Here is a 13,164-nt window from a genome sequence, read left to right on the forward strand (position 1 = left end):
CTTCTTATAGTTTTAGGAGAGTATGTCGCTTTTTTAAAGTTATGCACTTACTCCGTTGTAAGTATTGTTGAATTAAATTTGCAAAATTGATAGATAAAACTAAAAGTTAATTTTATCCCAATATAATTAAAAAAGAAATTGAAATAAACATATAACAATACTTGCGGTAAGTACGAAAATTTTGGAGCCCAACGTAAAACGGTAAAAATGAAAAATAGTTCCAATAGGTAAAACAATAATACATTAGGGAAAAATGGTGGGCGTCGAATAAGATCTATTCAATGTAGAAAAGAAAAAAAATGGTCGAGGTGGAATTCCACATAATTTGTAAATATATACACTAATTTGTCGTTACACTGCTGACGACATGTGTCAAAGTTTTATTGTATATTTCTATATAATCAATGGGTGTGCCACATGATCTAGTGGTGAAAATCTACTATACAAATGAGGGGGTAACTTGTATGAGTTACCAAGTTTAGGTGTACCGTTGGTTCCATCAAAAGTTTAGGGTGTCAAAAGAAAAAAAAAATAACAAGTTAAAGTGTCTATTGATAAAAAAAAATTTATAACTAAAAAACTTGTATTACGAAGCAAGAAACACAACATCATTATGAATATAAGATGTAACATAAATAGGAAAATCTTTAACAAGAATTTCCAACTGAGAAAGAGAGCGTGTCCAAACAGCCAAATTATGTACAACTACGTTCGCTTGACGCCTCTTATACACGAATCCAATTGAGCCAATTGCTCATGCAACCTCAATAATATCTCCTCGAATTGCACCTAACCAGTTAGTTAACACTTGATCTCCTTGAAGTAAATTAATAGCTAAAATTGAGTCAGATGCAACCAAAATCGATTGGTACCCATAATGCTGAACCACATGAAGTGAATAGAGAATATCTAATAATTCTATATGTAATGCAGATATTATGAATCCAATTGGACCTCCACCGCACAATGAAACCAAACCGTTGCAATCCCAAACCACCATACCAAAAGGGTCTTGAGACGATCTCATTGAGAAAGCAACATCATAATTAGTTTTATAATAATTTGATTCCGAAGGCTGCCACCAGCAAAATGATGGAACTAAATAGAACCCTGCATCAGTCCCTGACATCCCGCCAATTTGAGCAGCATCAGTAAAACTTGAACTAACAACACCTGGAAAGATTGTTTGAGAAGCACTAAAAGACAGAAGAACTCCCCTACTCGAATGAGCAGCACCCACTTTTGAAGCTGACTCTGCACAAATTGCACCTGCACACACTACAAAGTCAGCACCCTTTAATTTATTAGACCCACCTAATTGTCCAACCTTCTGCTACAAATCATCAAATAAAGGACCATGCCCATCATACATTTTTTAGTTGCACCTATCTTGCCTTTACACACTCACGTATCATGCACAACATGACCATTACATACACCACTATATGCACCAATCAAATCAGCGATGTCATCAGCCATAATCCCATGCAACCTACAACTTCAACCATCCATCCGTCGAACCCCCTGTAAATCAGAAAATATGTGTACCATTTCCTGGATATTGGCCATTGATTTTATTTCACCGAACCACAATTTTTCATGAATAGCTTGATTTCTCTCAAACCATATAAAATGAATTATTCCACAGAACAATGCAAACTCCATTGGTGACAATAATTTCAAAATAGCAACAAACAACTCCAGATAAGACAACCCATCAACCTTATAACAGGATAAAATAAATTCGATTATCTCTAATATGATCTTGTACTAGGACATTCCTTGAATGTATGAACTAAAGTTTTAGATTGAAAACCACAAAACAACATTAACTAGAGACATTAATTCCTTTTTTCAAGAGATTTCCATAACAAGGCAAGATACTCCTAGCAGCATTCCAGACTGTATGAATGATCTTTAACGGTGCTTTAACCTTCCACAGAAAATTCCAAAATTCATTAGCACCCAAAGAAGAATTAGCCATTAAAGGAAAAGCTTGCGAAGTCCCAATAACAACTATATACCCAGACTTCACAAGATAATCCCTATTTTTTTTTAAAAGACCAAAATAAGCTATCTCTGATATTCCTTCTACTCAAAGGAATTTTCAAAATGGTTGAAGCAATCTGAGGAAAAACAGAAATTAATCAGCTCTTCTTTCCAACATCATTTATCAAAGTCAATCAAACAGGAAACACTTTGTGAGATAGTTGGATTCAACAAATAAAGAGGCCGATTACACGAAACATCAGGAATCCAACGCGATTGTAATAAATTAACAGAGATTCCCTCCTCAATCCTCCAACAGCTTCCATCAATAATAACATGTCTAGCCTTTAACAGACTCCGCCAAACATGACTAGCACAAAAACCAACATTTGCCTCCATTACACCCACCTTTGGAAAATACTTATGCTTAAAAACTTGAGAACAAAAAGAATCAAGAATTTCTAACAACCTCTAAACGTGCTTTGCAAGAAGAGCAAGATTAAAAGCATATAAATTCATAAAACCCAAACCACCCTCGTCCTTTGATAAACACATTTTTCCCAACTGACCGAATGGATTTCTTTTTTTTTTTACCAGAATCATGATTCCATCAGAACCTAGACATAACCTGCTACAACTCATCACAAGAAGTCTTTGTAAGAAAAAAAACAATTCATAATATATTAAGGGACCACTTGTGCCACATGTTTTTTTTCAATATTTCTTTACCCCCGCGTGATAAATACTTCTCTTGCCAACCATTAATTCTCTTAAATAATCTTTCCCTGAATAAATTAAAAATTTCCTTCTTTGATCGTCCAATTATTGATGGTAAACCCAAGTATTTCCCAAAAGACTGCACCTCTCGCACTCCTTACAACTCCGCACACCTGATTCGACTATCAATTCCCCCACTTTTACTAAATATAACATCAGTTTTGTCATAGTTTATTTGTTGCCTATAAGCTTTTTCATATTCACTCAAAAGCTCCTGAACAGCAGAACATTCAGAAGAGGAGGCTTGAAAAAAAAGTGAATCATCTGTAAAGAAAAAATGTGAAATAGTTGGTCCTAAATTGCTTACCCGAATACCATGCAAAGCTCTATTACTCTCAGATTTTCTAATCAATGTTGATAGCCCTTCCGCACAGATTAAAAACAAATAAGGTGAAAGTGGATCTCCCTGATGAAGACCCCTACTCAGCTTAACATAACTTTTTTGGCACCCCATTTATAATGAAAGAAAAGGAAAGTGAAGAAAGACAACTTTGAATCAATTCGATCCAACTCAACGAAAAACCCATAACTACCATCATATCCTTTATATTAATCTGATGCTCATTGAATGAAATAATTCAAAAGCAATTAAGACATTATCCGTAATCAATCGATTCGGAACAAAAACACTATATATAGGGTGAATAATAGAATGCAACCAATGTTTAAGACAATTTGCTAATGTTTTGGAATATGCTTATAAACAATATTGGAAAGGCTAATAGGACAAAGCTCTTTTAATGTACCCGGATTTTTGACTTTCGGGATAAGAGTAACAAAAGTATGGTTTAAAGAAAAAGGAAAAGGGTCACCATTAATCACATTTAGGACAAGAGCAACAATCAAATTACCGAGTACATTCCAATAAGTTTTAATGTCGGTCTGTAATCACATTCACACTAAATGACAAAATTAAAAGAATTCTAGTTTTCAATTTGAAGTAAATGATTATAAAAAGAAGGCTTAAAGTGTTATTGAGCTCATTCAAAGTTATCATTTGATCCGTAATCTATTATTTGGTTATATTTGGCATCTAAACTATCTCAATTGATGAAATTTCATCCAATTTGGATAGAGACTTGACAAAACCGTTATCCCCTTGATATATGGTGATATTTTGATACTTGAACTTGACACGTGACATGTCTTGAAGTTTATTTGTCATACATATTTTCTTATGTGAAAATAATTACTTAGATTAAAAAACAAATATTAAAAATAAAATTTATCAAGTTTAAGTGTCAAAATATTGTCATGTACCAATAGGATAACAATTGGATGAAATTTTACCAATTGGGATATTTTAGGACCAAATATGATTAAATAATATGTTAGGGATAAAATTAGAAAATTTTGATATACGGAGAACCAAATAAGGATTTAAGCCTAAAAACAGGGGCAGAGACAACTCGGGACCTATGGGGGCTGCAGCCTGCAGCCCTCGGTCTTCGACACCATCCCTGAATAGGGGTAGTGTCACCCTTAGTGGCCCTCCAAGGGAAAAATATTTATACTCATAAGTGTGAATGTGAAATAAAACAAAAAAATAACTTAGTTAGTATAATTGGTTGACGAAGAGTAGGAAGTCTCTCTCTGGCCAAGAAGGTCCTTACTTTTGAACCATCACTTTTTATTATTATTATTTTTCCTTTTAAATTTATTATCTGAGCCCTTTTTTTTTCACTAATTATATTTTCCTCCCTTGATAAAAAAAAGTCATTATCCATTTTTTATTTTTTCCTACTTAATCAAAAAGTCAATTTTTTTTCTGTAAATGTTAATATTATTATCTAATTTTAAGAGTTATGATTTCGGGTTTTAATTTAGGAAATTAACATTGAACTTATAAAAAATTATAATGTCTATATTTTTCACGTTTGACACTTTTAATTTTATAATTAACACACCAAAACGAAGAAATTTTATTATACGAGAGGCTCAAAAAATTTGTCCTAACTATAGTGGTAAATTGAGCCCCTAGGTACGAAAATCCTGGTTCCGCTTAAAGGTTTAAAAATGGGAATTGTAAAGTGGAATGGTTGTTGAATTTAAGATATTAATGAGGCCAGATTCATTGTAGCTTTTTTATTTTATTTTTGTGAAAGAGATTGATTGTAGTCTTAATCCCTCAATTCATGACAATTTTGTTCTTTTCCAACTTATTTATTTATAAAGGATTTTGATTGGGAGTGGGAGTGGGTGGCCAATACATTTTTTAAAAACAAAAGTGTATGTATTCTTAGAATTACAAACAAGTATTCATTGTACAAGGTACTATTAATTATCAAATCAACAATTCTAACTTTTATGTAATTCATTATATGGAAACTTATTCTTATCCATATCATCTGACTCACACATGAAATAATAAGGGTGTTGTCAAATCCAGCCCCAAATTTCCACCCCTAGTCTCGTGAAAGGACGAAAATGCCCTTTCATGAGTTATGGGATGAAAAAGCTATTTTTTTTGCCTTTCCGTCACGCGGGCGTATGGCTATCACGCCTCACCGCGTGGTCGGGCGTGATAGTCACACGCCTCACCGTGTGGTCGGGCGTGATAGACACACGCCCGACCACATGGAAAGGCGTGTGGCTATCACGTCCGACCACGCGGTGAGGCGTGATAGCCACACGCCCGACCATGCGGTGAGGCGTGATAGCCACACGCCCGCGTGACGGAAAGGCAAAAAAAATAGGCCATTAAACCCGTAAATAGGCCGTTAAACCCGTAACTACAGAATTGTACTTAAAACCTATAAATACTATACAATTTTAACTAAAATCAGTAACAATAATATAAGTTCATGAATAAATATTATTAATTACAACACATAAAACTAATATAATCTAGTCCAAGCCGCTCTCCTTTCACGAACAAGTTTTTTGGAACCCGGGCTTAGTCCGCTCATCTGTCTGTAGCCCTGACGATATACAGCCAACTGATGACAGTGTTGTCCTCTATCTCCAGCAACCTCATTCACCACCCACCCACCTAATTCAGCGATTTCCAGAACCTTTATCTGAAATTTGCAATCACAATACTTAGTTTTTGTATTCCTTCGTACTACTTCCTCCATATCCATATCCCTTTTTCCTTCTATAATTTTTAATACCACGAGCACATTTAACCAATATCCATTTTGACTTGCCCCCTGTCTTGTGCGACGCTGTGGTTAACTCGAAGCCGATCCCAATCGCCGTCTGTTTTGCCCAGTTAACAGCTTCATGATATGTTTGAAACGTTTGTTTGGGAAAAAACTGCAAACTGTAATCAATGCCGTTTCTGCCAAAATCTTCTAACGAAACCTCCTGCAAATGATAAATAACGAACATTACATTCCAACACGCGACATTTATACATCGTTTCGGTGTCTAAACCCGAAAATTCGTCAGAAATAAGCTCGGGCGTGTGAGCAACACGCCCCACCACATGGTGGGGCGTATGAGCATCACGCCTCACCATGTGGTGGGGCGTATGAGCCTCACGCCTCACTCATACGCCCCACCACATGGTGGGGCGTATGCACATCACGTCTCACCTCATGGTGGGGCGTGTGAGCATCACGCCTCACCATGTGGTGGGGCGTAATATTCAAACGCTCCACCACATGGTGAGGCGTGATGCTCACACGCCCGAGGGCCGAACTATCGATTTTTTATTTAAAAAATTTACAGATTCAATGGAAGTTTAATCGGGAAAATACCTCGACTTCAGGGACAGCGTCACTCTCGTTTCTTCCCGGTGATAACGGATTGCTCTCCATCAAACGTGTTGTCTTTGATTTCGGATCAAAATGTATTTGGGAAAGTTTGAGAGAGTTTGGGAGGGTTTGAAATTTTCAATTTTTGGTTAAAGGGCGGTTACGTCTTTTTTCGGGGCTGGAAGTGTGAAATTGGAGCTGGGTATAGTAATCCACAATAATAAACCATCATGAGCCGTTTATCATTTTTTCTTTTCTTTTAGAGAATTTTGTCCTTTTTTTATATTATATAATTTGAAATCTTAAGTCTTTGGGTAATTATATGACATAATAATTAAGCCTATAATTAGGATGATAAACATGAACTTAATTAAAAGCGTGTCATCCATTTAATTTATGTGTGACATAATACTTTTTACACTTTTGAAAATAATTTTTTTTAGGTTCGGTATTCCTGTTTACACCATAATCAAGTTGAGGTATCGAATTATCTTTTGGAGCGTGGATAACCTTTGATGTGAATAATAGAAGAATATATCACTACAATCTTTATATTACCAGTCATGCTTCGACTAGCCGAGGATAATCAAGAGACGAAATGATAGACCATGAACTAAGAGCGATTAGGCGAGAGAGAGAGGATGGGTGTATTACAAGGGAGAGAGCGAGACAAACTTTTTTTTTGTCTCATTTTTTTTTTAATTGAAAGGCGGGAGACCGCTAAGTAGGGGTACCGGGGCATCCTAATATAGAACCCCCGGAGCCCTATACAACGCCCCAAATATTATTAAAAAGAGAAAAAAAAGTAAAATAATTTGAATGATGTATCTTTTGAAACTTTTCCAATTTATCTTTAGTAAATAACTTGACATTTGATTCATTTCTTTCTCTTTTTCCATTCTTATCTGAATATGTATATTACTCTTCATTTGATTTTGTGCTTTGGATGGGGTAATGTAAACACTAATTTAGAACACTAGCCTAGATTTTAACTTGAACATTAACTTTCCATTTGGACAGAGTAACATAAATCAATTTGACTTTTCACACTTTGAAATGTTAATATTTAAAAGTCAACTTGTGGATATTGTCTTTTTTAACCAATAATAAATCAAGTGAGGAATAATTGTAGATTTTAAAAGATCTTATCTTTGAAAAATCAATTTGCGTATAGTATATAACTTTGATTTAAATGAACGATGAATATAACAAATTGATTTTTGGTCTAGAAATTTATCCTTCACATTGGCCGAAATCATATAACATTATACTTAAAGATATTATCCAAAATAAAATAAAATAATAACATTTAATCCTTCGCATATTGGATTAATATCATAAAGTATACTTTGCTTTACAGTGTTGTATATACTTTTAAGAATACTTTCATACATGTTAATTATTTGGAATAAAAAGAATATTTAAAAACTTTGTATTGTACTAAAAAAAATACTTTGTATACTTTTTTTTGGTAAATAAATAATTTGTATACTTAAGACTTTAATTTTAATAACATATATTAAAATTTAATAGTATAATTATTAAAACCGAGTATTAACATCATTTACATTCCATCAACTCCCAAACAATGTTAAATCTTACTATTCATTTCCATCACTTTCCATCTCACCCCATTAACCTTTCAATTCCCAAACAAAGGCTAAGGCAATTTTCTAGGGTCCAAAAATTTAGGAGCCCATATCTGTTAATTATAAATAGATGTGTACTTTTTTTTAATTGAATGTTTATGAAAGAAATAATAATAATAATAAAGCTATTTTCTATTATCAAATCAATTGAGACGAAGGTTATAAAAAATGTTAACGTACAAATACCATTTAAATATGAATTATATTATCTAAAAATAATAATATAAAATAGAAACATACATTTTTAATATTTTTACATTAATATCCTTAAAATATAAAAATGTGTCAATAATTAATATCTTTAAAAATAACATTTGATAGTTTTAGATCTTTTCTATTAGTTTTAGTTATTTAATTTTTTATTTAAAATTAAAAAAAAATTAACACAAAATTCAAGGGTAAAATTTTTTAGAAGCACTCCTTAATCTGCTTGGAAGCCGCATACAGCCACATAAGACCCCTTGGAACAGTCTAGACAGTAAAAAATCAATAAACCGGCCAATTTGAAAAAATCCCGGGCCGCCTGAGCCAATTTTTAAAACACCAATTGATACTTAATCAAATGGCACCCTGATAAAGATAAAAAGGCATACATCTCTTTTACTTGTGTATAAAAGGCTGAGCCTGATCAGAAGAAAAAGACGTAGCCTGGTTGGACTCCAATTTGCAACTCTCTAATTTTCGAAACATAACAATGAAGAGTTATAGAATGGAGATTAAAATTATTCTAAAACTTATATCTAACCAACCTAGATATAATGACAACAATGACCGACGAAATTCACTTGATCACTGATCAAATGAAAACCCCAGCCCTCTCGTAAACCCCTATGCATCCTTCAGGCGAACCCCAGGCTGGAAATATCCCCCCTACTCCTTAAACTTTTTTTCAACCAAATAAAAGAGTACAAAATGGGAAAGAAGAATTTGCTTGATAAAAAAGAGTTGATGTATTTATATAATTATTAAGTGAAAATTAATCCAGCGAGATATTGAGTAAGTACATTTACCATGTTCTAAACTTGCCATAAAATTCAAGGAACGAAAGCATCCTACCAAAGGGAGAAACTTATATAAGTAACCATACAGTAAAAGTTGAGTTAATATCCATCAAACTTGTACATATTGAATATTTCAATTGAATAAATACATTTGCTTTGCTTCGTCTTTGTTTTTTTTTTTCTAATTTTTTAATTTTTTGGGGGGCTATTTACAGAAAGCCTCTAACATGCGATACTTACAGCCTGAACGAAGAGCTAATACTTTTTTTTTGCAGTTGAGCTCTTCAAATCGTGTTAATTAAGGGTTAAAATGACCCCCTAAACTTGGCAAACATGACCAATTTAGTCCAAATAGATTTAGGTATCAACTCAAAGCTGAGCCCTTAAGTTAAATTTTGGACTAATTTGTCAAATTTACGAGCTTGTGGACTGAGTTAATACCTAAACTGCGAGTTGGCTAAAGTGATGTTGACTGCCAACTTTAGGGCCTATTTTAACCCTGAATTCTCAGTCGTATAGTCCCTCTTGTTCCCAAACGTCCGCCAGAAAATCAACCATTTCCTGCAAGTATAGTCAAAATCCAATAACAAATGTTGAAACACGTTGCCACTGCAAAATGCATAAAAGAAAGGCTTAATTAAAGCACTATTTCTTATTATTTGGTAACATTTGAGCATAGCCTATTAAATTTTGTCAAAAACTCAACTCATGGATGGTAAGTTAACAACTCTATTAAATTGTCCAACTTGACATGATTTTTGACACTCCGAATAATACACGTGTCAATACATCAATAAAAAATTGAGACATAGACAAAATATGTGGAATAAATTAATTCATGAAAAAAAACAAAACAAAACAAAAAAAAAAAACTTAACCTACCTAACAAAAACCAGATCCATATATTTAACGGAAATGTTAAACATTTAACAAAACGGTCAACTTACCATTCACATTGGTTGAGATTTTACCAATATTGATATGCCATGGGTTAAACGTTACCAAATAACAGGTCGAGGCAAAGACCAACATGTTAGATAGGTCAAGGGGAAAAATATTACCAAATAATTGGTCAAGGGGGGCAAAGACAACATTTTGGATAGGCCAATGGCCAATAGTCCTTTAAGCCTAAAAAAGGAAACACCAAATAGCAAGACTTACTGACAAAGGAATAGGGCGAGGGAATGGATTTCTGCTTCCAAGTAAACCTTCATATGTTACATTCCAACTGAAAAAAAACAATAAGTGAACTAGTAGAGTAGAGAAATACAACAACTCATATAAATAAATCTACAAGAGATTTCCTGAATCTAAGATGAAAATCTCCCAAGTTCACTTGTTTCCAAAATCGTGTATGTAAATTTGATTATTGGAATAGGCAATCCATCACATATTGCATTCCAAACATATTTGGAAGATTTTGCAAGAGGCCAAAATAGAACAAAAGGAACAAAATGAACCAACTTTTATAAGAAAGGAACATACCCAAATCGTGGTTCCCATCTCCGTTGGGTTTGATTCCTAAAAGTGTTAGTTGCAGTCCACTGAATCCTGCTCTGTTGCCAAAGGAGAAGACCTACAATTAACCAAACTCATTCAATTACAGAGGCAATAACAGTTGTCAAGGGTAATTTGAGATATTTGACTACACACATGATTCATAGCAACGCATAGTTATTAAAGGCGCAAGGGGGGGTCCTCGAGCCTTGGCGCAAGGCGCAACTTAAGGCACGCGCCCGAGCGACTCGAGGCGCACCAAAAAAAAAATCATAAATTCATAATACTAGTCACAAATAGTCAAATACCAACAATAAAACCATAAAATGCATGAGTTAAGTTCTAGTTAACTAGTCAGGCATAATGTATGCTGCTATATGTGTAGTAAAAACTTTCGATCTTTGTCTGTCTCTGTTTTTCTTTTATTTTCTGAACTTAAAAACCCCTAAAATACCCTAACCCTAAAACACCCTCAAAACCCTAAAATACCCTCAACCCTAAAATACCCTAAATTACCCTAAGGTAGCCAAGGCGCACGCCTTACTGACCAAGGCGCTAAGGCTGGAGCCTTAGCTGAGGCGCGCCTTTAATAACTATGTAGCAACAGCTTGTGCATCCAACAGATTTTCAGCAATTAACCTGAAATTGAATAACCAAAACAAGTAGCTAGAAACATTACCATGATTTACGAAATCACAAGTGCTGGTAACACCAGAACTAGGATTCAAATTAGCTACACTGGTTGATGAGATACTTCTTTGAGATTGAACAGCACTGTATTCCAAATCACATGTGCTGGTGCTCCAAAAACCATCAGACATGCTTGGTTTCTTCACTGCCCGTCCTTGTATTTTTAATCCTTTCGATGGCTCATCCACAGCAGTAATCGGTGTGGGCTTAGAACAGCATCCAAAACAACCACTGCTCTGTTGCAAACCAGATTAGACTATACACAAACAAAGAACCAAGACTGCTAACTGTTATAACATATTGTGTTCCTTTAAGTTTAACTGCCTTGAGTGCAGAAACATGAACCATTTTTCTAGTCAACAACTATACAATCAAGAACATAGTAGGTTTAAGTTTTATTTGCCACTTCTTTGTTGGCAAGGAGATAATGAAAATAATTAGGACAAAAGTAGGGGTTACATCTATTGAGAATAAAATGAGGGAAAACCGACTAAGGTGGTTTGGCCATGTAAGATGAAGAGTGCTTTGATGCGGGAGGACTAAAGAGTGGCAAAAGGATGCAATGGAGAGGGGATAGGGGAAGACCTAAGTAAACTTGGAAGAGTGTCATTGAGAGTGATATGAATTTACTAGGGGATTGAGGAAAACATGGTAATAGATAGGATGGAGTGGAGGTAGAGAATTTATGTTGTTGACACGACTTCATTTCTCTGTTTCGTATGACAGTTCATGTTAGCCGATCCCGAATCATTTCGGGATTAAAGGCTTTGTTGTTGTTGAGAAAGGATTGTAATAGCTGACGCAATATAGTCATGAGAAGGTCAAACTAGTTTTGCTGATTTGGGATTCACAAACAAAATAAACCTAAGACTGAGCTTTTAAAATAGTACTATTATACCCAGAAATGGACAAACACCGAGATTTGTTCTGAATCTGTGTTAGTGCTTCAACTCTCTTCCTATAAGACCCAGAAATTAGAGAAAGGAAGTATAATTAATTCTTCTCCTGTAAGAAAATTTAAATTAATGAAAAGAAACAACAGTTCCCTAGATGAATTCTAGTAAAGCTGTAGTTAATCAATTGTATTGGCAACAAGTGGTATTCCGATTGAACGAACTGGGTTTATCAGTCATTTGAAATAATATAGTGATGCAAGTTTGTGTTTTAGCAGAGAAGACAAAAGTATTCAGATCCCATTAAATTTCTGTCACTGAATTAATTGAGCAACTAAAAAAGCAAGTACAAAATCCAAGATTAGAGAAAAAAGAAATAGAAATCAGGGGAGGGGGAGGGGGACTTACCCCATGCAGGCAAGAAGATGACGGATCCAGGCAGTAATCGAGGTGCCTAAGATCACCATTTAAGAGAATGAAGCATGGATTTGGTAATCAGAGACCAAAATACAAGTGTTGATGTTGCAGATTCAGAAGGAGGTTTTGTTTTGTATTGAGTGGGGGAAGTGATTAGCGAGTAGTGATTAAGGAATGAAGAATAGTAATTAAGGGGAGGGGAGTGGATATGGTTTCACGCGCTTCCCCGTCACTCTCCGAGACAGACACTGACAAGACAAGACTCGGCATCAATTGAAATAGAATGCTCCAACCTTATCTTTTTATTCATGTTTGTTGACCACTTTTCTTTCTCCAATTATCCAATTTTGACAAATCAATCAATTTTAAACATCGTGATTTTTTGTTTTCTTTGAGAGCATTATGATTTTAATCTTAATTTCCAGAGTAATGGATCATAATTAATTCAAACATTAGGGCTGCACTGCACAATATAAGTGCAATCCTGAAATAACTAATTTCAAAAATAGAAACTACTCCCAAAAATTAACAACTTATTTTTCATTTTGAA

The 13,164-nt window shown here is 34.5% G+C and overlaps 1 protein-coding gene and 1 long non-coding RNA gene across 2 annotated transcripts; both read right to left on the bottom strand.

Annotated features, from left to right (window-relative positions):
• Positions 1-5,506: 5,506 nt before the first annotated feature.
• On the bottom strand, positions 5,507-8,356 carry LOC136204056 (uncharacterized). The gene is made up of 2 exons (XR_010675012.1): positions 6,471-8,356; positions 5,507-6,075 (listed from the first exon to the last, which is right to left on the bottom strand). It is a non-coding gene; the product is annotated as an uncharacterized lncRNA (long non-coding RNA).
• Positions 8,357-9,166: 810 nt separating this feature from the next.
• Positions 9,167-12,843, bottom strand: LOC136203138 (uncharacterized). Its single transcript, XM_065994212.1, has 5 exons — positions 12,606-12,843; positions 11,294-11,535; positions 10,603-10,693; positions 10,279-10,345; positions 9,167-9,678 (listed from the first exon to the last, which is right to left on the bottom strand). Exons 1-5 carry the CDS (start codon positions 12,662-12,664, stop codon positions 9,625-9,627), a joined length of 513 nt encoding a protein of 170 aa, XP_065850284.1. The 5' UTR covers positions 12,665-12,843; the 3' UTR covers positions 9,167-9,624.
• Between the last annotated feature and the right edge of the window lie 321 nt (positions 12,844-13,164).

The sequence above is a fragment of the Euphorbia lathyris genome, chromosome 8 (genome assembly GCF_963576675.1).
Source record: "Euphorbia lathyris chromosome 8, ddEupLath1.1, whole genome shotgun sequence".
In the NCBI taxonomy this organism is placed as follows: Eukaryota; Viridiplantae; Streptophyta; class Magnoliopsida; order Malpighiales; family Euphorbiaceae; genus Euphorbia; species Euphorbia lathyris.

Excerpts from the sequence above, each read along its gene's own strand:
- LOC136203138 (XM_065994212.1), bottom strand. The coding sequence starts at position 12,664 with ATGGTGATCTTAGGCACCTCGATTACTGCCTGGATCCGTCATCTTCTT. Across the intron at positions 10,346-10,602 it reads AGATGGGAACCACGATTTGG|TTGGAATGTAACATATGAAG; the intron begins GTATGTTCCTTT and ends GTTTTTTTTCAG. Across the intron at positions 9,679-10,278 it reads CTCGCCCTATTCCTTTGTCA|GAAATGGTTGATTTTCTGGC; the intron begins GTAAGTCTTGCT and ends CTATACTTGCAG.